The sequence below is a fragment of the Saccoglossus kowalevskii genome, chromosome 1 (assembly GCF_978046115.1).
Source record: "Saccoglossus kowalevskii chromosome 1, keSacKowa6.1, whole genome shotgun sequence".
In the NCBI taxonomy this organism is placed as follows: Eukaryota; Metazoa; Hemichordata; class Enteropneusta; family Harrimaniidae; genus Saccoglossus; species Saccoglossus kowalevskii.
In genome coordinates, this window is record NC_140641.1 from 12,155,434 (window position 1) to 12,182,984 (window position 27,551).

At 35.5% G+C, this 27,551-nt stretch overlaps 2 protein-coding genes across 2 annotated transcripts; one reads left to right on the plus strand and one right to left on the minus strand.

Annotated features, from left to right (window-relative positions):
- Nucleotides 1–1,367: 1,367 nt before the first annotated feature.
- On the minus strand, nt 1,368–2,048 carry LOC100376116 (BTB/POZ domain-containing protein KCTD6-like). The gene has a single exon (XM_002735650.4). It carries the CDS (start codon nt 2,046–2,048, stop codon nt 1,368–1,370), a length of 681 nt encoding a protein of 226 aa, XP_002735696.2.
- A 437-nt stretch (nt 2,049–2,485) lies between these two features.
- Nucleotides 2,486–25,559, plus strand: LOC146750365 (LHFPL tetraspan subfamily member 6 protein-like). Its single transcript, XM_085498802.1, has 4 exons — nt 2,486–2,569; nt 4,527–5,033; nt 15,379–15,477; nt 22,639–25,559. Exons 2-4 carry the CDS (start codon nt 4,667–4,669, stop codon nt 22,755–22,757), a joined length of 585 nt encoding a protein of 194 aa, XP_085354928.1. The 5' UTR covers nt 2,486–2,569; nt 4,527–4,666; the 3' UTR covers nt 22,758–25,559.
- Nucleotides 25,560–27,551: the final 1,992 nt, after the last annotated feature.

Below are 27,551 nucleotides of genomic sequence, written 5' to 3' on the forward strand. Positions count from 1 at the left end.
TGTGCTTGTTGAGTAATCTATCTTGCATACTTTGTTCAGTTTTGGGGCATTTTTAAATTGCACATATGGCCTCTGAGATGGAAAATGACTCGGACGGACGGAAACGCAAATTATAACTTACAAATAAATATCAATCAACAAGTTAGTATATATTTATATATATCGTATTCAATCGCCCGAGCAGCAGGTTTTCGCGAAGAAATTCTTGCCCTTACAGACAAAAATAAATATAATGCTAGAAGATCTTTTGAGATGTTGGTATGTGTACTCAAGGCTCGGAGCCCAACATTTTGTTTAAACATTTAGAAAGTGCTGGGACCTACACATGTCAGAGCTCCATAGCAAGTAGAACATATTAACCCTTTGTGCGCCATTGTCAACTTCAGGAACCATCTACAAAATAAGTTTGTATAGTCTCCTTCCTATATGAAATGTTGATAAAAATTGACAAAACTTTTGATAAAAATCTAAAAGCAATATTGTTCGTATTGGTTGAGTCTCTGGTCGTATGGCATTTCTTCGTTTCAGATTTAAATTACTAGTACTAGTACAATGCCGAACAATGGGGACAAACGAATGTGAAATACATGTATTTAAAAAGTGTGACGACGGATCAATATAATTCAAGAAAAACAAATAAGTATCAATTACAACTGTAAGGGCAGTTCAAAGTGAAAGTATTCCATTACGCAATATATTATGATATGGTTACCTGGACAACTGCATACATGTAAAATGTCATCATTCAGAACATGAACACTAAAGTAAAATAAAATACAAAATTCAAGGTGCAAAAGTGACCCCCTCCCTCTGCTATTTATTAGCCCACAAATAATGGGATCACATGGTGACCCGTTTAAGTCAGTTTTGCTCCACAAAGATATATTTTGGATTACATATACATGTATCTTAGTTTGAAATTCATTTAAATTAGTACTGTCGCGATTGAAAAGCATGAAAACAAAATCTCGCAGTCTGAAGCCCATACCCGTAGTAATATATATATATAACTCAGTGCACCTTTTCTAAATACTCTCCGAGTAACAAATGTATTTCTCTCATCTTTATAAATATTTTTAAATGACATTGGCAGAAGCCAACCAGTCAATCAACGAGCACATTGACAACATTTGAAAAAGTTTCAATGCCATTCCATCAGTTAATAGACCTTTTGTTTCAGTTTAAATTGTAAAATTTATAAATATTCATAAAAATGAACGGAATACCTTTGTCGCGCCGAGAGTAGAGCTAAACTGGACGAAGTTAATAAAATACCAATGTGTAATTCAGTAGAATAAAAGAAACTCAAGCCTTGTTGAGATCATACGAAGTAGTAAAAGGTAGCCTGTTTAAAATGCATAGCACTTTCATTTAGGAACACATCTACAAAATGTCCAGCGATCCGTTGACCTTTCGTCTCCTCCACTGGAAGACGCGCATCTCATCTCGAACCCTTGGTCCGTGATTTCCCGGAAAAGCTTGATTCTGTCGATTGGTTTGGCGGTACGGGTCCCGCGGGGTAGGGAAAGGCCGTACTCTTCAACTCGTTTTTTACCGCCCCAGTTTCCAAGATCTTTGTAGTGGGACACCAGAGACGGTATTTTTTCCAATACCGAGGCAGCCGCGAACACGATATACTGGCCGTTGGCACACTCGAACTCAACTTCTAGGAATTCGTACGCCTGTACGAGGGATGCTTTGCGTAATTCTTCGTCCCTCGCCATTTTTAACTCAGCAATCGCGTCGATCAGCTCAGATATCTGGTAAAAATCCGCCTCATCCGCAAGCATATCAAGCTCTTTAAAGCCGTCAGGTACAGTCAGTTTCGATCGGCGCAGAAAATTTAGAATGTACCGGAAAAGCTTCCCATCGCCGTCAATTACGTAATTTCCCTTGTCGTCCATTTTTGTCGGCATTCTGTCGCTGAACATGGATCCAAGCATCGAATCGTCATATTTAGTTAGCGTAGAGCGGGACGTCGTGTAGATATGACCGCCGACATTTAGATGTACTATGTCGCTTGTTTCAACTTGAACGGTATCATCCATTTTTTTCAAAAGTCGGCGATTCTGATGTTGATTCTAAAAAAAAATATTTAAATAGTGCCCGCCATCTTGTCAACAAATACGCGTTATTAGATTTAGTGAAAGCTGTGACGGCCCTAGATCAAATTGGAATGTAACATTAATGTGAACAGGTAGATTCTCTTGACGTCTGCCAGTGTGTTGTCTATTTATTGCGATACCTGTTCCTATGTGATGGGTCGAAAAACGAAATATTTCATCTATTATGCTATCTATAATTAACGATTCATCCTAAATAATTTAGTTAGCCTAAAATCATGACAAATAATGCAGACGATTATTAGAAAAGTGTATTCCTGTGCGGAAAATGGCTTACATATGTATAATTCAATTATATATTCCCATGATGCAATGCGCTAGATGCTCCTTAGGTTAGTGTCTATAAACCACCTGAAATTACAAAGGTTGTAGTTCAGGCGTTTGGCTGTCAGTGCAGTGTCCTCTCGTCACCCTGTTAGAGTTACAGTCCTGTACTTATAATAAAGGTATGCACAATGTTATTCTATTCAGCTGCGAATATTGTACGTGATCATATTTTATAGTTGCAATATATACATTGCCGATCTCACCGAGCAAGTGGACTAGGGCTACTATAAATCGATGTGCGATACACTGCTCTCAAGAAACACGTAAAGGCGGCGGCGACGACTGACTGGTTCCGAAACAATGCCGAACGCACCTCACTTTTTCTGTCTTAGTGTTTAATGTTTACTCAGTTCCGAACTGTTGATTTTGGACTTGGCCCGTGGACTTAGACCGCTATGATCTTGAGAATCGACCTGAACACGCATATCTGTGATTTTCAATGCTTAAATCAATTCTGGTTGTGTGAAAAGAAAGGATATGGAGCTAAAAAAAATAGAAATATTTTACCTTCATGAAAAGGACAATTAAATTACTAGTAGCAAGTTTGAGTTTTTGTTGTTGCTCTAGGTTATTTTTCCGTACATGTTCACATTTTCCTTTCAATTTGTATTTTCTAGCTGATCTTGCGCAAATGTATTACAGAATTGAGTTTGCATGGTTGTCCGTAACGCCATATATTATATGGACGTGTTTGAAACCGGATGAATGTGACCCACTGTGCGATCTATTGTAAATATGTGCCTAGCTTACGTCTCAATTTCGCCTTCACTGATCCACCTGATATAAGTCAATTAAAATGATTCATTCCGTTCCACGGGTGCTATTCTCGTTTTCCACTCGTTTTATGTTTGTTTAGCCGTCTCCATTTACTCGTGGTTCTACAAACCTTGCTTAGGTCCATGGTTTACTGTTGCACGAGCGGTTATATTTCTAAAAAAATTACTTCACAAATAAAACTAGTTTAAGACTCTTTTTCCAGTCAATTATTTCAAAATCATATTGAAAACATATTTGTTAACAATACTTTTCAATAAATTTAAATTAATCAACTAAGCACTAATTAATGAATTGTTTGATTAAAATAATTCTAACCATGTACATTTTAGTTCAGAAATGTCTTTGAAATCTGTTCAAGGGTGATCACAAAAATTAAAAATATATACCGGGGGGGGGGGGGGGTATAAATATTTATAAAAAAAACCCATTGTTTCTTGTAAAGCAAAACATGAAAATAAAAACCTAGAAAAAAAAAATTGCAGTTTTCTACTAACCCTAGAAGTCCCAAATACAAAAGAGAATTACCCAAAACTGAAATATTGTATCAAAGAGTCAAAGTTGATGTTATAAAGCTATTCTTTGGTATTTGTGCCTCAGTTACTTTCACATCAAGTAGTTGACTCAATGACAAGTATCAATGAAAGAGCATACTCTGTCAACCAGGGCAACCAGGGCCAGTGTTTTTATTATTCTGAATTTGTGTTTGTTTTTTGAAGTATGTTGACATTTGTAACCTGATCAGATGTCACCCAGTGTAATGAAAATATACAATGGTTTTTAAAAGGACATTTTCTTTCTCTGATGGGAAATCAAGTTGATCTCATTTTTTTTCCCGCAGCATACCAAGCTAGCTATGGAATGAAAACATTTTGATTCATCATAATCACTCACACTAAAACTATATAAATATATATTTTTAGTGGGTATATACACAGTCACAGTCCCTCAGCAGTGATGTCGAGGGACTGTGGCACAGTGAACAAGTGAAGAAAAAACAACAAAGGTACATTGAATCGCATCAATTGCTAACTGGAGGGTCACACCCACTATTTTGCTTCAGTGACAGCTCACATCACCACTCTCTCCATCAAACTTTGACTTTGTTTATGAGATGCACATTTTTCCCCATGAAGAGCTAGCTATACATAAAACTCTTTGCAGCTGGGAATATATAAATAAAGTCTTAATTTAGAAATGATATGGTGCTGGTACCAAATGCTGACTTCTACCAGATATCTTGTTACCAGTATATACTTAAATATCATTCAATTTTCACACATACTATATTTGTTATTACAGGTGCGGATACAACCAGGGTTTTTACATCTGGCTGATATAATAAATTTAATCGCTTCAGTGGAAAGCGGCTACCAATGATACCTGTTTCCAATTAGCTGAACTACTGAAGCTTTTTTTCTCTATCTGTTATCATACAAACAATGACGGCCAGTCTTACCAAATGGGGCATTGTGTGGACCCTTGTTTCTCTTATTGGTACAACACTGTCCTGTGCGGGCTACTATCTGCCCTACTGGCTGAATGGAAGTTACCAAAACCACACAGTGTACCTGGGAATATTCAGACGCTGTAACTATCTCCGGGATGGCGTCATGGTGCTGGAATGCGGACGTTACACAACATTTTCGGACATACCGACTCTTTCATGGAAAGCTTGCACCATCATTATCGGCATAGGGTGTGGTCTTGCGATCCTGGTCTCCCTGACGGCACTGCTTTCGTGCTGTGTTAGAGATTTAATAACGCGGAAAGCAGGAAGAGTGGCAGGAGGGTTACAATTCCTTGCAGGTGAGTACATTTAAGAACTGTTACTTAATGGCATCAGATCTGAGCCTTGTATCCTAAACTTTTACATGCTAATTTTAATTATTTTGACTATCTTTATTGAGCGATTATATTTATTTATTTCCTCTGTAAACAGTGGGATAGTTATACTGGGGCGTTGTGTAAACATAAGCTTATATTTTGTTGTAATAATAATAAAACACACTCACCATTGCGTTATCTTTAAAAGTATTTCAAGATGGTGTCTTAAAATGGCTTATTTTTAGTATTCATTCAAATATTTTTATTCGAACCAGCAAATTGTTTTTATGATTTTTATGATTGAAAAAGATAAAACAAACCTAAGAGATGATAAAAAGTGTATTAAATTAATATAACAATAAAACTAAATGCATTCCAAAATGATTATCAGCACTGTCGTTATAATAAATTAGTTCAACTTCACTATTAAACCAAGTTGTCCTAGTCATGGTGTATTTTATGGCTACGGAAGCGATAACTCTATAAAAGAAGTAGGCATTGAAGATCAGTAGCTGCTTTAGTGTCCTTGAAAAGATTGCCTCCCATTAGTGCCCCAGTGCTCAATTGTCTGTCTCTTACTTTGAAAAACTGAAAAGTATTTTTGTACAATGGAATGGGGGGGGGGGGTGTCTAATAAATAGGGTAGACTACCAGTACATGTAAGTAAGAAGACAGTGTGTCCATGAAGAGGGCGTTAACCAATGACTGGTCTCATTAGGTCTTCTCCAGAATGTTTTGAGTAGAGTCACTCATGCTAAAAAAGTACATAAAATATATCCTTCTCTGAAACTTGATTATTTTCCTAATTTAAATTTTTTTATTTGACATTGAGATGCAGATGAGTTTAAATGAGTTTTTTTGTCAGTCAAACACAATATTTATTCACTGAGCAATGCTGGGTTACTTTTAAGTTGCCGAGTAAAATCTTTTTTAATGATGTGTGCACGCGGTAGCGTCTTTGATCATGAATTGTTTACAATGTTTGAAGAGTTTTTATTTGGGTTATGCTTACAATGTGTATTTAAATATGAACTACGGTATATCACTACAATCTGTACAGCGAACCAGAATGGTTTGTTAGTATCATAGGTATGAGTGTTTGCTGATGTCAATTAATAGACCATACATGTGTGAAATAGGTGATTGAAGTAGCGTTAGTGCTGGATATTCTATCATATATATATTATTCATTTTATATACGAGTAGAACATATTGCCACATGTACGGCCGCGAGACCATAAATTTTAAAAGGGCATGTTTACCGTTTTTATGTACTGTACTGAAAATAGAATTCTGAACTACTGTATTTTTTTTAATTTCTCTACCATCTCTAGGAAATGTTTTATTTTATCCAGTATCAGTATTTAATCTATTGATTTCTTCTAATCACAAATGAAAATTATTAATTTATAATAATAATTATTATGTCACTTATATTGACAGTTATAATAAGTGTTAATGTAATAATAATTGTTTCAGTGAAGTAAAAATTAAGATTATTAATTTCAAAAGTGAAATTATTAATTAATTAATTAATTTATAACTTATCAGTGTATTTCAGTGAGTTGCTGTAATTTTGTGGTGTTGCATGGGAGATATTCGTTCTAGCTTTTTAGCAAACTAGAGAGTTTTATTGACCATCACATTGTTGAATACGTTTATAATCCTTACTACTGGTATTAATGAATTAAATGACATTCTGTTATTGTACTGATATGCTTGGTGTATGAATTCTAGAACTCAGTAAAGTGGTGAAAATTAGTGACATTCTTGCTATAAAATTTTTCGTAAGGTGCACATATGATTCATTCCACACATGCATTTGGAAGTCACATTTCTAATAAAATAGAAAACATAGCCTGTGTATTACCACAAAATCATGGCATGCTTTCACCCTACTATAAAATACTTTATTTTCGCTTGGAATAAATTTATGCTGAAGGAATGATTCAGTGAAAATAAAATCCAGTGAATATACCTTTTTTCCTATATTTTACATTCAACTTGTCAAAAATCAGTGAAAATAAATTCCATACAAAACACCCAAAAAGTTTTTTTCAGCAAAAATTAATTCCAGCTAAAACAATGTATTTTACACTAATCATTTGTGTCACTAAATTTGTAAAAAAAAATGTAAATACTCATTTTAATTATACTTTCTTGAATTTTAATTTATATAATAATTATGTTACTTTATTATTAACAGTTATAACTAGTGTTAATATTTGTTGAACAGCTTTGCCTTCCTTTATTGGTTTATCAGTGCTGATAAACGTCTTGAATTAAAAACTTCCTTTGAAGTGTAATACCAGGAGTACCCCCTCCCCCCCCAAACACGTATGCTTGTCAGATTTCATCCCAGTGGGCTAGCAATCAATTTATGCTGTCATACTGTAATTACTTGGGATTGGACGCACCACTGCAAATTGGAAAATTACACTTACAACTCCCTAAGATTATTGTTAAAAATGAATGTGATCGGTTACATACCAAGTCCATTCAGTGATATAAAACCAGTACCAGTGACATGTTGAAGTCAGTCTTTCGTGGTGGTCTCTTTCATCGCTGATGCTAATTAACTTGTATCATCTTTGATTTATGTCGTTTTATAAATAGATTTTAGCTGGCTTCAAATGTGTAATTGGAAATTGTCCAAACTGTTTTACAAATCAATAGTATATACTGGTAAAAAGAGTTTCAAATTATGTCTAATTGGTTCCAAGCTGTCTTGCTAGTTAATGAAAAATACAGATAGTCTGATGGCTTGTATGTACGACATAATTTGCCGTGAAGATAAATGTATATGGGTCAGCAAAAAACATTCTATCCCCCAGTATAAATAATATCCCTAGTCTAATATTGTACGTGCTCACTGGGTTTTTTTCCCAGGGTATCACTGTATCTGCACACGCAAGACACTAGTACGCACTTATCATCTCCTTATATGAATGTGAATGACACTTTCATTGATATTGAAATTAGACTGAATATTCTGTAGTATTTTTCATCTTCTCTATATCACTAGTGTTTCTAGCGCATGGAAGGATACCCATCATCAGGTTTTCTTGTCATTGGGTTTGTTAACAATTAATAAATAAAGAATGTTGAATTTTGATAGTGTGGTTTTAGTAGACTGAGCTTAAAAGACTTTTCTCTGCATGCCAGAAGCTTGTCGCCATCGTTGTTACTTCCCGTGGGGCTACCATCGCTGACGGAGTTTGTCACAGCAGAGTGCTAATAAGATTCATACATAGGTCATTTCTTACTTGAATGTAGCAGCAGGTGTTCACCTTTGACCCAAACGCCATGCTTTTTTTTCACTAGACTTTTTTTTTCTAGGTATCTCGCTTTGGGAATTAGTTAGTCAATGTGCATTGAGCTAGAACTAGAATTAGGCCCTGAAATAATACATGTCCTTTTTTTCTGGTCATCGCGTGCATCTGACAACATGCTTTTTTTTTAGTTTTTAAAGATTTAAAAAAAAAAAAGAGATATTAATTTAAAAAATGAAGGCACTACTCTAATTGTAGTTTAAAATAAAATTAAGAGAAGCATGCATGCATCAATTTGGAAAAACATTGACTAGAAATATTTTTTCTTAGCCGTATTTGATGACAAGCCATTCAATATCTCTAGCTCAGTAGATGTCATAGCCCAAAAGTGGTCCACACAAACTGGTTAATTAATTTATTCATTCCTTTAAAAATATTTCAACATTATCTTTACTCTCACATTTTCTGTATTATTTGTCCTCTGTAAATTTTTATTTAAAAAAAATGACAGTTTTGATTGAGATACATTTGTTTGCCTATTCCCTCTAGAGAGAACAACCTGAATAAAATAACAAACGATCTCGTGTGCAGTAGATGTTGTTCAGTCTTTCTCCCAATAGAACATGGTGTGATCCAGCTGCGCAAATGGAACAGTCATGATTGATGGTGCCAGCTGAATAAGTGGAGAAATAATGATTACCATGATCCGTGGGACTAGTGATGGATTAGTAATGATTATATAAAATCATTGTTTTGATTTTGATATAAAATAGCACCATAACTCCACCTTGTGCAGTCTATCCGCTGTGATGCTTTTCATTGGTTGATTGAAAATGCTGTCATTGTATGCATTGCCAATAATCTTGTGATAGCATGTTTATGGGATATAAACTTGCATTGCCACACCCACACTACCACACTAATAGTAGCATTCACACACAGTTCCTTAGCACTGGCTTAAGTGGTTAAATACCTTAGCTTGTGCTAAGAAAACATGCGTGAATGCTTAGCACGGGCTAAAAACGCTAAATACAAAATAAATTTGGCTCGTTTTTAATAACCGGTCTAAATCCTTAGCACGGGCTAACAAAGTCTGCGTGAACGCCATTGTATTCATTTGGAAGATACATGTATACTATTATTAATGCTAAGAAACGACACTAGAGACCAAGTCTTGGCTGAGAGCAGAAGGGGTGTGAGCCACGGTCAAGCGTCGTCGCCGAAACCTGTTCCGTGATGTGAGTCGCAGATTTGATTCACATCACGGAGAGATTAGCGTGGTACTTGATCGAGGCCAGTCAACGCAGGGGTCACCACCCGACCGACGTTGTGGATACCATTTCCACAGAGTCGCATGTTTGACTCTATTCACGAAGAATGGCAGCGTGTTAATCGAGTGGTGCCCGCATGCACTGCGATGACAACCCCCCCTTAACTTTATTGAAATAATGTAGAAATGTAATACAGAATGATGCAGGATTTGAATGCTTAAATTATGAGGTAGTGGGTGGGTGGGATAGTTTGGAGACGTGTTCAGGTCGCTTGCTGAACGTAGAATGACTATGCTAAGGCGAAGCGGGATACAGGAAAGCTTGACGATTGCATGGCAAGTAGGATTAGGCAAATGACCGTCACGAGACTATGAGCTTACAATATGCGTGTGAATGGAAATAGCACGGGCGAGGCGTGCACGAGATGGAAGGTCGCGTGCCTATGAATAGGGCCACACGTTGATGTCATGTGCAGGGGGATTACGACTGGCGTGTGTTTCGTAAGTCATGTGTTTAAAACTGAGGCGTCGTTGCCAAGCATTAACGCAGACTATGCTGACACATAATCATACTATAGTCATAACCATTCATTTCGGTATACCATTTCCGACATGACATTAACGGAAAATTAGACTCTGTGCTGCTTCGATCCTGTTATACTGTAATCTGCACTTTCTGAATTTGTGTTGGAATTGTTCTAAAACCGTAGAAGTAACATGTATACCTTCCTACTTACTGTACTGAGTAATCATGATTAAAATGACTGAAGATTTTTTTTTATATTCTTAACAATTTTGGGTGTTCCTTAGCCCGCGCTAACCACTGTTTCCTCCAATGTGTACGCCATTGGATCTATCCAATATGCGCATATATTAGATTTGCTTAAATGTTAGCCCGTAATTCGTGTAGCGTGAACACTACTAGTGTGTGATGTTTGCATAAATCTGAATAGGTAATGAGATATTACTATATAGCATCATACCTAGGCATATACAGTGAGTGGCATGTCACATGAATGCCGATGACATCCCGTAGTTTGTGATGTTTGCATAAATCTAAATAGGTAATGAGATATTACTAATGGTAAAGTCGAGTGGTACAACACATACCTGTGCATACATGTAGGCTGCTGGCTTAACTCCACCTAATTCTTGTTTTCATATTTTTAGAATTTTTTGGCAATAAATAAATAATATCTTCACTAATGTTGAAATAAGATATTCCCATATCTTAAGAATATTCATTTTTCGAACTATTCCATTAACTTCAATGCCCAAATTTAGAACTATGTATTGAAGGGTGTTGAGAAATACAGCATATATAAAGATATATGAAATACTGTAACAAAATGTTATACATTGTGTTTGATAATAAAGCACTTTATAATTCAAAGAAAATATATTTAATATAATATAATATGGTACATTTTTGTATCCTAAGACAGTGCACAAATTTAGTGATGTTTAATAAGATTTTAATTTTGCAAAATTTACTTTTACATTAGTAACTACTCATTTTGCTATATCATTTCCAATACAACAAGCAATGTCAGTGAATCCAGAGACATTGCTCTCAAGAAAAATATGGACTAACAATAACTGACTAAAATGTATACCTGCCTGGTTACTGAACTTAGGAAATCAAAGTTAAAAAGACAGGAAATTAGTATATATTCAAAATAAATTTACTCAATACTAAATGTGTGCCCCTCCCATGCATAAATGCAACTGGGTCTAGCCAATATGCAAACATATGGTACGTACTAACTTCAATCTCAGACACAACTATTAAGTTCAGATTTTCTGAATTTTTTCACGACCATCCTTTGTTTGGTTAAGAAATTGTATTTAAAAATGATAATGAGATATGACTTTTGTACTACCCAACCCTTTATTGTATATACTATTTGTTGCTCAATCTGTCAAGCACTGACAGTTGTTTCTGTGATATATGGACTTATAGCTGATTCTTCACTATTTGTTTTTTCAGACAGATTGTTATTTTATAACCAGTTGTTTATTTTAATGTGTAAAACGATGCCAAGCACCATGCCAGGGCAGCAGGTCTGTTGAATAGTGACAGATCAGAAGATTGAACCCTTTAGGTAGTTTGAACTTTGTGCTATAAATGTCACATTATTTAACATTGTTTCATCATATTTTGGTACCAAACATGGCAGTTATTAGGATAACAGCATTTCTTAAGCCTTGAGGTGATACTGGTGTATATGTTCTTGATCCCAGTAATTCCATCGGATTTAAATTTGTAATGATTATGATTATTGGACCCAAACCAACCATCAACTGTTAAAAATCTTCTTTGCTTCATGGCATAATTTCTTAAATCACATTCAGTACTTGTAACTGAAAACGTTTTAAAAATTAGAGAAAGAGGTGAATTTATAAAATATGTAAATCTGGTGAGATGAATGTTCCCTGAGCAGCTCAATCAACAGAGGTAAAATGTGATTTATTGGTATTCATTTGTAGTGCTTCTAACCTTGGTCATTATTTAAATGTACTGCTACTAAGGAGTTTGAAATGCTGTGTTCTTAAAAGCATATAGGGACACTGATGTGAGCAGGATACTAGACTTTGATAAGAAAAATAGAAAAATTAATTAATTGGCAATTATAATTATAATTAAAAAATTGTTGACTCAGCTTGAATACTATTAAATTTACTGTATTTACTCTATTAGTAGCACATGCACTTATATAAATTACAGAGGAGTTTAAAATAAGTATTATTTCAATAATTCAGTATATGCCGAGTGTAATTTATGTTTATGTGCGCTTCAATTGGAGTTTTGCCTGTAATAGAGCAAGGACCATATGTTGGTTTATGTGTAATAACATTTAATGTTTAGTGTATTTTATGGGCTTCGCCCTTGGGAAAGAAAGTCTTGGTTTACACATGTTACATGGGTGTGTCAGTCAATAAAGATATAAGTGCTGGATGGATATTGCATTATCAAGTCCCTGAGGAACATTTCCCTATCTTGACCCTGACCCTGACTGATGAAAAGAATAAAAAATAAACCTTAATATTGAAATAAAGTTAAGAAATGTATAACAACTGTGTTCTAGAGGTACTATGTGCTTTGGAATGTTTGCCACACTCCTCACTGGAAACTAGGAGACTGTGTATTAAGTGGTTTCTAAGTACACAGGCAGTATGCGATGGATAACTCCAGGCTTGAAAGACTTCCTGTTGGAGTGTTAGAATGTATTCTCCACTTAACATCATTGACATGCCCAACCTAAAGTAGCATTTTAATTAACAGTGTATTGTTTAGCTGTACAAGTCCTCCAGGATTCTAAATCAAATATATTAGATATTGCACATACGTGTTAATTTTTTTTTTAAATGAATAGTTGCTTTATTCTTTTTTATTATCAACTGAGTGTCGTTTAAAATTAATTTTATTGTATGGTTGAGAAAGGAGATAATTCTTAAATGAAAGGTTGAAACGTTTTTGACCTTTTCTTGAAGTGATGAGTTGTTTTTTTTCCCACTGTGTGGTTTAATTTATGTGAGAGGTTTTCTGCATGACTGGCCATTTTGATACACCTGAGTATGTATTTGTTCCAATTGTTACTGAGTAATGTATTGATGGATTGTGTAACGATACCATATTTACTCTATTACAAGCGCATACAAATATACATGTCCACTGCGAGTTTTTTAGTGCAATGAATGGAAATACCACCACATTCCTTTGGTGGAGATGTGGTACTTCTAAAATAGAACATACGGTATCGGATTTCAAACATTTTCATGAAGACCTGTGAGAAATAGAAAACTATGTTCATTTTGTGTAAAATTATGAAAAAAATAGATCTTTTTAGAGTAGATCATTTGGAAATTATTTTTTGTGTTCATTACTGTTCCTACACTTTGAACACCATACTTTTCCTGCCAAAATTTTGTTAACATTTTTTATGTATTTTTTTTATTATTTTTTCATTGATTTTGAACTAAATAGACATAATTTAAATAAATGCTACATTTATTGATCAAAAACTTTGAAAAAAAAAAAATGTGTAAAAATTATGCAGATTTACTTTGTGAATGTTGACTTGGCATTCAAAGGGTAAAGGTAGATGCAGGGAAGACTCATAAGTATTAATCTTCTTTATTTCAAAAAGTGATAGTACATATACATGTAGATGTAGAAGTAGGTTTACAATTCTGTCTTATTTATTTAATACATGTAATAATTAATATGTAATAATTAATACATATAATAGTTCAAATAATAATAATAACATATACCAACTCAAGTGTACATAATGTATTCCTATAAATTGTTTGGGTATTTTAATTTTTTGCAAATGATACAGTAATACTTGTTATGAAATCATTTGTGGTTCTCATTTACATTCCATTATCTTGCATTCCATCGCCCTGCCAACTGACACATTCTCTAATTTGTTACTACTCTCTCAACAAAAAACTCATCTCATATTACACAGCCTTAATTGGATCTCTTAATTGACGATTTTGTTCACATGTGACAAGATTAGTTTCACTTGGACATACTTTGGATATTTATTTCCAATTAACTTAGTTGTTATGCTACAGGGTGTTTGGTGTGTTTTTTCCTGCTGTGCCAATATGCTTAATTTTGATCACTAAATCTTTCTTCTATCCTGCTAATCTAAAATTGAATTTTCTATTTTGATGGATTTGTCGATTAATTAATTTATATATGTATTTTAATTCATTCATTTCAAAAATATGTTATGCTTTTGCATAAATAATAAATTATTGTCTTGCAATTCATGTACTTGTGTTGTCGCAGGGACATTTGCTACATGTGGCTTTTGAATTTCTAGGCTTGTAGGTCTATTCTATTAACTTTGCATATTCACTTGGTTTTAATTCAACTTGCATTATTCAGCCATATGTAAATAAAGCAAAAATAAAACCCAGCTAATAAAAAAGCTATATAAATATATACAGGAAATGTTAATAAATTATGCGAGTATGGTTAAAAACTCACTTGTCATGCGACTGTCATCATCTATTCATAGTCTCAAAAGTTCATGTATAAAAAAAAAATCATCTAACATAATGCCTACTAGGTCAGTAATTGTGATATGTCAGTATACGTGTGTAGAATAGATGCTCTCATCTGCCTTGTTAGTACTAGTCTTCTTTATTCACCCCAACCCCCCTACAATCACTATTCACGTCAGGTCACCTTTTAACTTCAATTACAGTAAATTCAACACATGTCAGTATAAGCTGTCCATCACTAAACTGCACAACACCTTCCTTTGTGCGTGTTTGACGGGATGGAGTTAATGATTGTCTTCAGTAAGGCTTTACACATAGTAATTCATTCTGCAGCAGTCTTATTGCACATATGCTAAGTGTAGATTTGCAATTAAATATCCCATTACATATGTATATAAATATATATTTTGCTATAATAGATTCATCTAAAGTTACCTAGGGATGCTAAATTTAGCTGTAACGGCTTAAACCAACAACTCTATGTGGTAGGAGGTATACATGTATACAACCAACTTATTCATGATTGTAGCGTTTCTTCTAGCTGAGATTGTTAAATAACTTTTAACTGTTACAGTTTGTCCTAGTCTGTGTGTGGGAATATTTGTGTGTCAAATTTTCCACATTTTCAGTCTGCATCAATGTAAACACATTTCTATTTTTAACATACCGAGAGCCTGTTACATTATTATTGTATATTATTTTGCTTTGTGTTATTGAGGCTATCGTATATTTTTATACCTTTTGTTCTGTTTCTCTCCAGCTGTGTTAATTGGTACCGGATGTGCTTTGTATCCCAATGGGTGGAACCATATAGAAGTAGACCAAGTGTGTAGAAATAACCTGGAACCGTATAACTTAGGTAAGTGATCTCTTGTATGTGTCTGTAGGTGAGTGATCTCACACATTGTATGTGTCTGTAGGTAAGTGATCTCACACATTGTATGTGTCTGTAGGTAAGTGATCTCTCACATTGTATGTGTCTTGAGGTGAGTGATCTCACATTGTATGTGTGTGTAGGTAAGTGATCTCACATATTGTATGTGTGTGTAGGTAAGTGATCTCACATATTGTATGTGTGTGTAGGTAAGTGATCTCTCACATTGTATGTGTGTGTAGGTAAGTGATCTCTCACATTGTATGTGTGTGTAGGTAAGTGATCTCTCACATTGTATGTGTCTGTAGGTAAGTGATCTCACACATTGTATGTGTGTGTAGGTAAGTGATCTCACACATTGTATGTGTCTGTAGGTAAGTGATCTCACACATTGTATGTGTCTGTAGGTGAGTGATCTCACATATTGTATGTGTGTGTAGGTAAGTGATCTCTCACATTGTATGTGTGTGTAGGTAAGTGATCTCTCACATTGTATGTGTGTGTAGGTAAGTGATCTCTCACATTGTATGTGTCTGTAGGTAAGTGATCTCACACATTATATGTGTGTGTAGGTAAGTGATCTCACACATTGTATGTGTCTGTAGGTAAGTGATCTCACACACATTGTATGTGTCTGTAGATTAGTGATCTCACACATTGTATGTGTGTAGGTAAATGATCTCTCACAGTGTATGTGTCTGTAGGTAAGTGATCTCACACATTGTATGTGTGTGTAGGTAAGTGATCTCTCACATTGTATGTGTCTGTAGGTAAGTGATCTCTCACATTGTATGTGTCTGTAGGTAAGTGATCTCTCACATTGTATGTGTCTGTAGGTAAGTGATCTCTCACATTGTATGTGTCTGTAGGTAAGTGATCTCACACATTGTATGTGTGTGTAGGTAAGTGATCTCTCACATTGTGTGTGTGTAGGTAAGTGATCTCACACATTGTGTGTGTGTAGGTAAGTGATCTCTCACATTGTGTGTGTAGGTAAGTGATCTCTCACATTGTATGTGTGTGTAGGTAAGTGATCTCACACATTGTATGTGTGTAGGTAAGTGATCTCTCACATTGTATGTGTGTGTAGGTAAGTGATCTCTCACATTGTATGTGTGTGTAGGTAAGTGATCTCACACATTGTATGTGTCTGTAGGTAAGTGATCTCTCACATTGTATGTGTCTGTAGGTGAGTGATCTCACATATTGTATGTGTGTGTAGGTAAGTGATCTCTCACATTGTATGTGTGTGTAGGTAAGTGATCTCTCACATTGTATGTGTGTGGAGGTAAGTGATCTCTCACATTGTATGTGTCTGTAGGTAAGTGATCTCACACATTGTATGTGTGTGTAGGTAAGTGATCTCACACATTGTATGTGTCTGTAGGTAAGTGATCTCACAGACATTGTATGTGTCTGTAGATTAGTGATCTCACACATTGTATGTGTGTAGGTAAATGATCTCTCACAGTGTATGTGTCTGTAGGTAAGTGATCTCACACATTGTATGTGTGTGTAGGTAAGTGATCTCTCACATTGTATGTGTCTGTAGGTAAGTGATCTCTCACATTGTATGTGTCTGTAGGTAAGTGATCTCTCACATTGTATGTGTCTGTAGGTAAGTGATCTCTCACATTGTATGTGTGTGTAGGTAAGTGATCTCACACATTGTATGTGTGTGTAGGTAAGTGATCTCTCACATTGTGTGTGTGTAGGTAAGTGATCTCACACATTGTGTGTGTGTAGGTAAGTGATCTCTCACATTGTGTGTGTAGGTAAGTGATCTCTCACATTGTATGTGTGTGTAGGTAAGTGATCTCACACATTGTATGTGTGTAGGTAAGTGATCTCTCACATTGTATGTGTGTGTAGGTAAGTGATCTCTCACATTGTATGTGTGTGTAGGTAAGTGATCTCACACATTGTATGTGTCTGTAGGTAAGTGATCTCTCACATTGTATGTGTCTAGGTAAGTGATCTCTCACATTGTATGTGTCTAGGTAAGTGATCTCACACATTGTATGTGTGTGTAGGCAAGTGATCTCTCACATTGTATGTGTCTGTAGGTAAGTGATCTCTCACATTGTATGTGTGTGTAGGTAAGTGATCTCACACATTGTATGTGTCTGTAGGTAAGTGATCTCTCACATTGTATGTGTGTGTAGGTAAGTGATCTCACACATTGTATGTGTGTGTAGGTAAGTGATCTCACACAGTGTATGTGTCTGTAGGTAAGTGATCTCTCACATTGTATGTGTCTGTAGGTAAGTGATCTCTCACATTGTATGTGTCTGTAGGTAAGTGATCTCTCACATTGTATGTGTGTGTAGGTAAGTGATCTCACACATTGTATGTGTGTGTAGGTAAGTGATCTCTCACATTGTATGTGTGTGTAGGTAAGTGATCTCACACATTGTGTGTGTGTAGGTAAGTGATCTCTCACATTGTGTGTGTAGGTAAGTGATCTCACACATTGTATGTGTCTGTAGGTAAGTGATCTCTCACATTGTATGTGTGTGTAGGTAAGTGATCTCACACATTGTATGTGTGTAGGTAAGTGATCTCTCACATTGTATGTGTGTAGGTAAGTGATCTCTCACATTGTATGTGTGTGTAGGTAAGTGATCTCTCACATTGTATGTGTGTGTAGGTAAGTGATCTCACACATTGTATGTGTCTGTAGGTAAGTGATATCTCACATTGTATGTGTCTAAGTAAGTGATCTCTCACATTGTATGTATGTGTAGGTAAGTGATCTCACACATTGTATGTGTGTGTAGGCAAGTGATCTCTCACATTGTATGTGTGTGTAGGTAAGTGATCTCACACATTGTATGTGTCTGTAGGTAAGTGATCTCTCACATTGTATGTGTGTGTAGGTAAGTGATCTCACACATTGTATGTGTGTGTAGGTAAGTGATCTCTCACATTGTATGTGTCTGTAGGTACAATGTAAGTGATCTCTCACATTGTATGTGTTTGTAGGTAAGTGATCTCTCACATTGTATGTGTCTGTAGGTAAGTGATCTCTCACATTGTATGTGTGTGTAGGTAAGTGATCTCTCACATTGTATGTGTGTAGGTAAGTGATCTCTCACATTGTATGTGTGTGTAGGTAAGTGATCTCTCACATTGTATGTGTGTGTAGGTAAGTGATCTCACACATTGTATGTGTCTGTAGGTAAGTGATCTCTCACATTGTATGTGTCTAGGTAAGTGATCTCTCACATTGTATGTGTGTAGGTAAGTGATCTCTCACATTGTGTGTGTAGGTAAGTGATCTCACACATTGTATGTGTCTGTAATTAAGTGATCTCTCACATTGTATGTAGGTAAGTGATCTCTCACATTGTATGTGTGTGTAGGTAAGTGATCTCTCACATTGTATGTGTGTGTAGGTAAGTGATCTCACACATTGTATGTGTCTGTAGGTAAGTGATCTCACACATTGTATGTGTCTGTAGGTAAGTGATCTCTCACATTGTGTGTGTAGGTAAGTGATCTCACACATTGTATGTGTCTGTAGGTAAGTGATCTCACACATTGTATGTGTCTGTAGGTAAGTGATCTCTCACATTGTGTCTGTAGGTAAGTGATCTCACACATTGTATGTGTCTGTAGGTAAGTGATCTCTCACATTGTGTGTGTAGGTAAGTGATCTCACACATTGTATGTGTCTGTAGGTAAGTGATCTCTCACATTGTATGTAGGTAAGCGATCTCTCACATTGTATGTGTGTGTAGGTAAGTGATCTCTCACATTGTATGTGTCTGTAGGCAAGTGATCTCTCACATTGTATGTGTGTGTAGGTAAGTGATCTCTCACATTGTATGTGTGTGTAGGTAAGTGATCTCTCACATTGTATGTGTGTGTAGGTAAGTGATCTCTCACATTGTATGTGTGTGTAGGTAAGTGATCTCTCACATTGTTTGTGTAGGTAAGTGATCTCACACATTGTATGTGTCTGTAATTAAGTGATCTCTCACATTGTATGTAGGTAAGTGATCTCTCACATTGTATGTGTGTGTAGGTAAGTGATCTCTCACATTGTGTGTGTAGGTAAGTGATCTCACACATTGTATGTGTCTGTAGGTAAGTGATCTCTCACATTGTATGTAGGTAAGTGATCTCACACATTGTATGTGTATGTAGGTAAGTGATCTCTCACATTGTATGTGTGTGTAGGTAAGTGATCTCTCACATTGTATGTGTGTGTAGGTAAGTGATCTCTCACATTGTATGTGTGTAGGTAAGTGATCTCTCACATTGTATGTATGTGTGTGTAGGTAAGTGATCTCTCACGTTGTATGTGTGTGTAAGTAAGTGATCTCTCACATTGTATGTGTCTGTAGATTAGTGATCTCTCACACATTGTATGTGTATGTAGGTAAGTGATCTCTCACATTGTGTGTGTAGGTAAGTGATCTCACACATTGTATGTGTGTGTTGGTAAGTGATCTCACACATTGTATGTGTGTGTTGGTAAGTGATCTCTCACATTGTGTGTGTAGGTAAGTGATCTCACACATTGTATGTGTCTGTAGGTAAGTGATCTCTCACATTGTATGTAGGTAAGTGATCTCACACATTGTATGTGTCTGTAGGTAAGTGATCTCTCACATTGTATGTATGTGTGTGTAGGTAAGTGATCTCTCACGTTGTATGTGTGTGTAAGTAAGTGATCTCTCACATTGTATGTGTCTGTAGATTAGTGATCTCTCACACATTGTATGTGTCTGTAGGTAAGTGATCTCTCACATTGTATGTGTGTGTGGGTAAGTGATCTCTCACATTGTATGTGTGTGTAGGTAAGTGATCTCTCACATTGTATGTGTGTGTAGGTAAGTGATCTCTCACATTGTATGTGTGTGTAGGTAAGTGATCTCTCACATTGTATGTGTGTGTAGGTAAGTGATCTCTCACATTGTATGTGTCAGTAGATTAGTGATCTCTCACACATTGTATGTGTATGTAGGTAAGTGATCTCTCACATTGTATGTGTGTGTAGGTAAGTGATCTCTCACATTGTATGTGTGTAGGTAAGTGATCTCTCTCATTGGTGTGTGTAGGTAAGTGATCTCTCACATTGTATGTGTCTGTAGATTAGTGATCTCTCACACATTGTATGTGTATGTAGGTAAGTGATCTCTCACATTGTATGTGTGTGTAGGTAAGTGATCTCACACATTGTATGTGTCTGTAGATAAGTGATCTCACACATTGTATGTGTCTGTAGATAAGCTATATCTTGCACTTTGACGAAGTTTGTGTCGATAAGTTATCTTGCACATTGTAATTATGTGTCAGTGTGTATGTCTATTTATCCAGAAGACTTTCACAAATAAAATTAATTGTGGTTTGATCACACCCTCATTAAAAATCTTTTTTTTACCCACTTTCTAGTCTCTTTTGTTGGCTTAAAATTTTCATCTCTTTGTGGATTTCACTAACTTCCTAAGTGTACTTAGCACTCTACATTATAATTTATTGTTGAAAGCATGCTGAACCCCGAAGGTATTTTAGTTTGGGAGCAAAGCCAAAAATGAGGTAATCTGCTTGCTCTTTGCAAATGAATTTTGGTCGTCAAAGCTTAAAAAATAATAACACAACAGAACACATTTCGTAATACAATAATTCATGACAAACTTGTATGTATACTGCAGTACTCACAGTGCCACCATGTTTGTTTAAAAAAAACCAAGACATTTTGTAAGGTGTATAGTACTGATTGGCTATCGACATATATTACATAAAAATTCACACACAGGCATGTTTGTCTAATTTTTTATGTTTGCTATTTGGGCCTTATATTTATTCTCTCGGCATGGCATTTATTACTTTGCATTTGGCGAGCCACAGCTTGCAATGTAATAGGCTGATACTGGACTGTGTATTATGTAACCATGCAGACAGACAGACAGACAGACAGACAGACAGACCTGGAAAACAGATTATTTTTATTCTGTTCTGCTTTGTCACCTTGCTTGGGAATTGGGAAAAGAAGGACAACTGAAATTTAAAAGAAAAAAGGCAACAGAATATAAGAGCACAAATTCCATTGTTTTCCCAATTGTCATACTGTATTTTGTTTGTGTGATTGGCTAATTCTAAATAAATTATGGTAATACTCTCTTATTAGACATTGGAATTTGTAAAAAACTTAATAGTAAAAATGCCTGTATTAATTATTCATAGCCATGATGAAATGTCATTATTATACTAGGACAATTCCTGGAAAAATGCTTGTTTTCTATGTATAATTAGCATAAATTGATCTCAATCTGTGGCCCCTCAACATGAATATTAAAGTACTGGTATAATCTTTGTATAGTTTGAATTTGAATACCCATATGTATACATGTTAAAGAGGAACCTTCCAAGCCCAGGGATTGCACCAAAGATTCATGGGACACTATTGTTTATGTTGTTTACAATGTTTATAATCTATCTTTTGTTATCCATTCATTGTAAGCAAATTTGTTGTGAGATTAGGCTAACCTAGAGATGCCCCTTTTACAAAGTTAATTGGGAAGTGTGAACACTTGATGGAAAGGGAAAAGGGTACTTTTGAGTCTGGATATGTTGCTAGATTTTGCCTCCACTATCTGTGATGTTGATTGGCTGATAAACATAGCATGCTGCTAATGACAATTTGTCAATTCTCCCAACAATGGATGACAGTTGTACGTTCACCGCACATGCTGTTTTGATTGATAGTTGTGTCAGAAATGAAACGTGACTGCCCAATTCTTCATAATGTTGAAATAAGTATATATAGTTAATGAGAAACGAGCTGACTCTCGGCTGTTAGCAATGCATATTTAAATTAAAGAATTGAAGATATCATCATAAATTATCAAATCTGAGATTAGTCTGTCCAAGGTACATATATACCAAATATCAAAGCAATAAGGATTGTAGTTTTCAAGAAGTCAAAAAAGTAAAAAGTTGACACAAATGATAGATGACGACGGACAGACACTTATATCGTAAGCTCCGCTCGTCAAAGTTAACAGCAGAGCTAAAAATCTAGCAACATTGACAGACTACTGGAGAGAACCCACAAAACAATAGGAAGGTAACCAGACAACAACAACAAAAATGATAATCTACAAAGTGTTATTTCTTGTTACATTCTCTTTACAGGAACCTGCACACTTGCATGGGCATACTTCTTGACAATTGGGGGTGCTGCACTGACGCTCATAGCATCCTTCATGTCCTTCAAAGCGGGGAAAGGAAAAAGCGGCAGTTATGCTGTATAGCAGAGAGTATAGAAAATGTTGCAGTGATGATGAACTGATCAGTTATTCCGGGATGTGTTGCTACATGTATATGCATAGTTTTGCATGTGCTATGTCATCAGTTTAATAGGCATTGTCTGCATCATGTCAATTTCAGTGTTTGCATTGCGAGCATAGCACAATGAATATCCAGTAAAGTAAATTTTGATTTCTTGTAAAATACTGTACCTGTGAATGAAATTTACATGAACAGAATGTATGACAGTTGCCAGTTCCTTATAGAGTAGATCCCCACCTGTGGCGAAAAGTAGTTGATTACTTTGTTTTTATCTCAACTAGTTGAATGCTGCACGTAGTAAACAGTATCTGTGATTACCCACAATTCTATGGGATTTGTACTGTCATATATTGGTTGGTAAATGTCACCGGTATACAGTCATCTGTGGATAAGCTTCACGAATTCTGAAATCGTACATTTTTTCAACATCAATGGTACAAATCACAGAGAATTCTGGGTAATTTATTGCGCTGATTAATATGAATGAACACAAGATTCACTCCTGGTGCTGGCAAGTCAGAAATAGGGAAAATATTGACTGTCTGTAATTAGGTATACATGTCAATGTGTAGCAGTTTATTGTGGTATGTTGCCATGGTATTATTGTGTTCAGTAATGACATTTCCTTGATGTATACGCGTTGTCTTTGTGACTAACGTGGGTCCTAACCATTCCTAACTTTATGTAAAGCAGCTGTTTGTATCTTGTTATTCACCAGTGGAATGTTCTTAGAGTTTTAGATTGAAGGGGAGGGTGCACTAAGAGCAGAAACAGTATGTGTACGAGTCTGTCTAGATGCGTTAGAGGGTCAATTACCAAATCTGGATGTGTTAGAGGGCCAATTACCAAATCTAGATGTGTTAGAGGGTCAATTACCAAATCTGGATGTGTTAGAGGGTCAATTACCAAATCTGGATGTGTAATTTGTATACAATGTTTTATTGTTGCTAATTCATTAGTCGAAAATTTAAAAAACTTTGGGAATGAAAAATACTTTTTAAATATGAACCAACAGTCTAACTTGTTCCTGTCTTCTCCCAAAGTGTCTGTCATGTTTACAAAATGTTATTGCCAAAATTTTACCAGCTGTTGAGAAAATATATTCAAATTTGTTATTTACTTTTCATCTATTCAGCACTATTATGCAAAGTCATTTGTGTTTTTTGCACTACAATGCACGAGGGCGCCATTTATAGAAAATAATATCAATGTGAGGGCGCTGTTGATAGTAGTCTTGATAAGTTGTATTCTCTTTTGGTGAGAGCCTTTCACCTTATTTTTATTTACACATTTTTTTTGAATATATTTTAGTTTGGAATCGTTATGCTGTTTCTCATATTAGGATTTCATAGATAATGAAGCACAATATTTTTATTTTGTTGAGTGTCAAAGCTTACGATCCTATCTCATTATGCCATTTTAAATGCAAAAATAATGATATTCAAATTATTATTATTTGGGGGGGGGGTAAATTGTTACCTATTTAAACTTTATTGATCTTGTATACATTTTTTTCTATAATTGACACTGTTAAGAGTGTGTTGAAATTTACCAGTCAAATGCTAAATGTTCATAATTTGCAGACTATCGGTATATCCCTTCAAAACTTTGAGTGCCAAAGTCCACCTTTGTTGTCATTCAACACCCATAATTTTTTTTCAAGACCTGTTGCTAATGGGAAATTATGTCGATGTGACCCCAAATCATCAAAAATATTTTAGAAATATACATAGAAATAGACATAATGTTGCACCAATATTATGAAAAAAAAGGTTAAGATATTCTGAGGAAAAATTTAGAGTGATGTTCCCACGGCAATGAAGCTTTTAGATAATATACAGTTGTATGTAATTATTGAGAGCCTTTTTTCTGGCACACCGCGTATAACTTTTCAAGTTTGTTTGAAATGATTGTGAGTTTGTTGTTTTCACTTATTCACATTGGTCTCAAAATTGAACAGAAATGTTGTTTATTTAGTTCAGCAAATGTAATAATAGGCAACAAATTTGATATTCTCAGTAATTCTTGGTAGAATTTGTTACTAGACAGTTTGGTTTTGCCATCAGAATTTATAAACTGACAACTCCATTAGTTGCACATTCTGAACATTAACGAGAAGACTGTTTTGACAACCATTTCTAATGTATTTATAAATGTTTCATGTGAACACAAGATTATATATTAATAAGAACTAGAACAAAGTCTTAATTTGTATGAGTAACTTAAGATATGTATGATTTGTCATAAAGTGATTTTAGTTTTGCTCCCTTCATTGTAATCCAGACAATTCTCCATTTCTGTGCATGAATTATAGATCCTTTATTAGATTTACCAGTATTATTGTCTCTAAATAGTTTTTGACTATGTATCTCATTTTTGGATCATTCCATTTTTGTACGTTTATTTTTGCACAGCCGATTTTGAATCATGTTTGAAGCTTAAAATGCTATTTATTTTTCTTGTTTTTTTTTATTTTCAAAATCCTTAAGCGTTTGATTAGTAGTGCATCAACATTTCTAAGACGTTGCATTTTTATAGATTATTTGAACTTGTTTGTCAGCAAACTAAATGTAATGACCTAATTCATACATAATCCCCCCTTCAAATATTTGTATTTCTTGCAAATAGAAATCAGTTTACAGGGTTATCATTTTATCTTTTTTTTATGTTGCATTCAGGGCATCAGTTTTGTATTATTTATATTGTCATATTTGCTGGACTTGTGGCTAAAATATTAAATGTTTTTCTTTCTTAAACTAACCAAAGTCTTGGTGTTTATTAAAGATGTAAAAACTTTGTGTGTATCATCTAATTGTTGGTAAAAAAACAAATTTTTGTTTGGCTCCACCCGTCAACCAAGCTGATAGAATAAAGCTATCTTTCCATCACATATTCAGAAAATAGTCCTCTTTATAGTCTGCACTTTCCTTCAGAAGATTGCGACAAAAATAGCAGGATTTTTTTGTGTAAAAACTGAAAATTCATTCAATTTTTTTTTTCATGCAAAATTAGGGTTCATTTACAGAAATATTGAGAAATATAAGAAAAAAAGTGCAGAAAAATTTGGGCATGAAAGTCTGGTGGTGAAAAGGTTAAATTGTGTTTTGTCATTTACAACCCGTAGTTACATTGTACCTCTTCTTCTAATGGCTGTGTCCATTGGCATCAGTTTTTATCTATTGAAAATATAAAAGTTGTAACAAAATGCCACCAGTAATGTTCCTAAGAATATCAAATTGCCACCAGCGAAACCGATCAGGAAAAGTGTTTTGTTATGAACACCCTTTTTAAGTATCCGCTGTAATGAGCACAACACCACACAATAATATGAGGTTATCTTGAAAATACCGAAAAGTATGCAAAAATCCAGTCTGCAAATCTGTCGAGATTGATATGACTTTGTACTATCCAAGTACTAATTGTGAGATTATCGCCTGAAATTAATTTGTTTGCACTGTGCAAATGTTTGTTTAGTGACAGTATTCAGTCACAAAGTAGTGGCATAGTCCTGCAAAGTGGTGGCAAAGTCCTGCAAATTAGTGGCAAAGTACTGCAAAGTAGTGGTAAAGCCCTGCAGAATAGTGCAAAGTAGTGGCAAAGCACTGCAAAATAGTGGCAAAGCACTGCAAAGTACTGGCAAAGTACTGCAATGTAGTGGCAAAGTACGGCAAAGTAGTGGTAAAGCCCTGCAGAAAACTGCAAAGTAGACGCAAAGTACTGCGAAGTAGTGGCAAAGTACTGCAAAGTACTGCAAAATAGTGGCAAAGTACTGCAAAGTAGTGGCAAAGTCTGTAAAGTAGTGGCAAAGTCTGTAAAAAAGTGGCAAAGTTGTGGCAAAGTATGGCAAAGTAGTGGCAAAGTACTGCAAAGTAGTGGCAAAGTACGGCAAAGCACTGCAAAGTAATGGCAAAGTACTGCAAAGTAGTGGTAAAGAACTGCAAATAGTGGCAAAGTACTGCAAGTAGTGGCAAAGTACTGCAATGTAGTGGCAAAGTACTGCAATGTAGTGGCAAAGTACGGCAAAGCACTGCAAAGTAGTGGCAAAGTACTGCAAAGTAGTGGCAAAGCACTGCAAAGTACTGCAAAGTAGTGGCAAACTACTGCAAAGTAGTGGCAAAGTACTGAAATGTAGTGGCAAAGTACTGCAAAGTAGTGGCAAAGTACTGCAAAGGAGTGGCAAAGTACTGCAAAGGAGTGGCAAAGTACTGCAAAGTAGTGGCAAAATAGTGGCAAAGTACTGCAAAGCAGTGGCAGAGTACTGCAAAGTAGTGGCAAAATAGTGGCAAAGTACTGCAAAGTAGTGGCAAAGTACTGCAAAGGAGTGGCAAAGTACTGCAAAGGAGTGGCAAAGTCCTGCAAATTAGTGGCAAAGTAGTGGCAAAGTACTGCAAAGTAGTGGCAAAGTATGGCAAAGTACTGCAACGTAGTGGCAAAGTATGGCAAAGTACTGCAACGTAGTGGCAAAGTCCTGCAAATTAGTGGCAAAGTAGTGGCAAAGTACTGCAACGTAGTGGCAAAGTACTGCAAAGTAGTGGCAAAGTACTGCAATGTTGTGGGAAAGTACTGCAAAGTAGTGGCAAAGTACTGCAAAGTAGTTGCAAAGTAGTGGCAAAGTCCTGCAAAACACTGCAATGTAGTGGCAAAGTACTGCAAAGCAGTGGGAAAGTACTGCAAAATAGTGACACAGTACTGCAAAACAGTGGCAAAGTATGGCAAGGTAGTGCAAAGTAGTGGCAAAGTATAGCAAAGTAATTGCA

Excerpts from the sequence above, each read along its gene's own strand:
- LOC100376116 (XM_002735650.4), bottom strand. The coding sequence starts at position 2,048 with ATGGATGATACCGTTCAAGTTGAAACAAGCGACATAGTACATCTAAAT.
- LOC146750365 (XM_085498802.1), top strand. The coding sequence starts at position 4,667 with ATGACGGCCAGTCTTACCAAATGGGGCATTGTGTGGACCCTTGTTTCT. Across the intron at positions 5,034-15,378 it reads AGGGTTACAATTCCTTGCAG|CTGTGTTAATTGGTACCGGA; the intron begins GTGAGTACATTT and ends GTTTCTCTCCAG. Across the intron at positions 15,478-22,638 it reads CCTGGAACCGTATAACTTAG|GAACCTGCACACTTGCATGG; the intron begins GTAAGTGATCTC and ends TTCTCTTTACAG.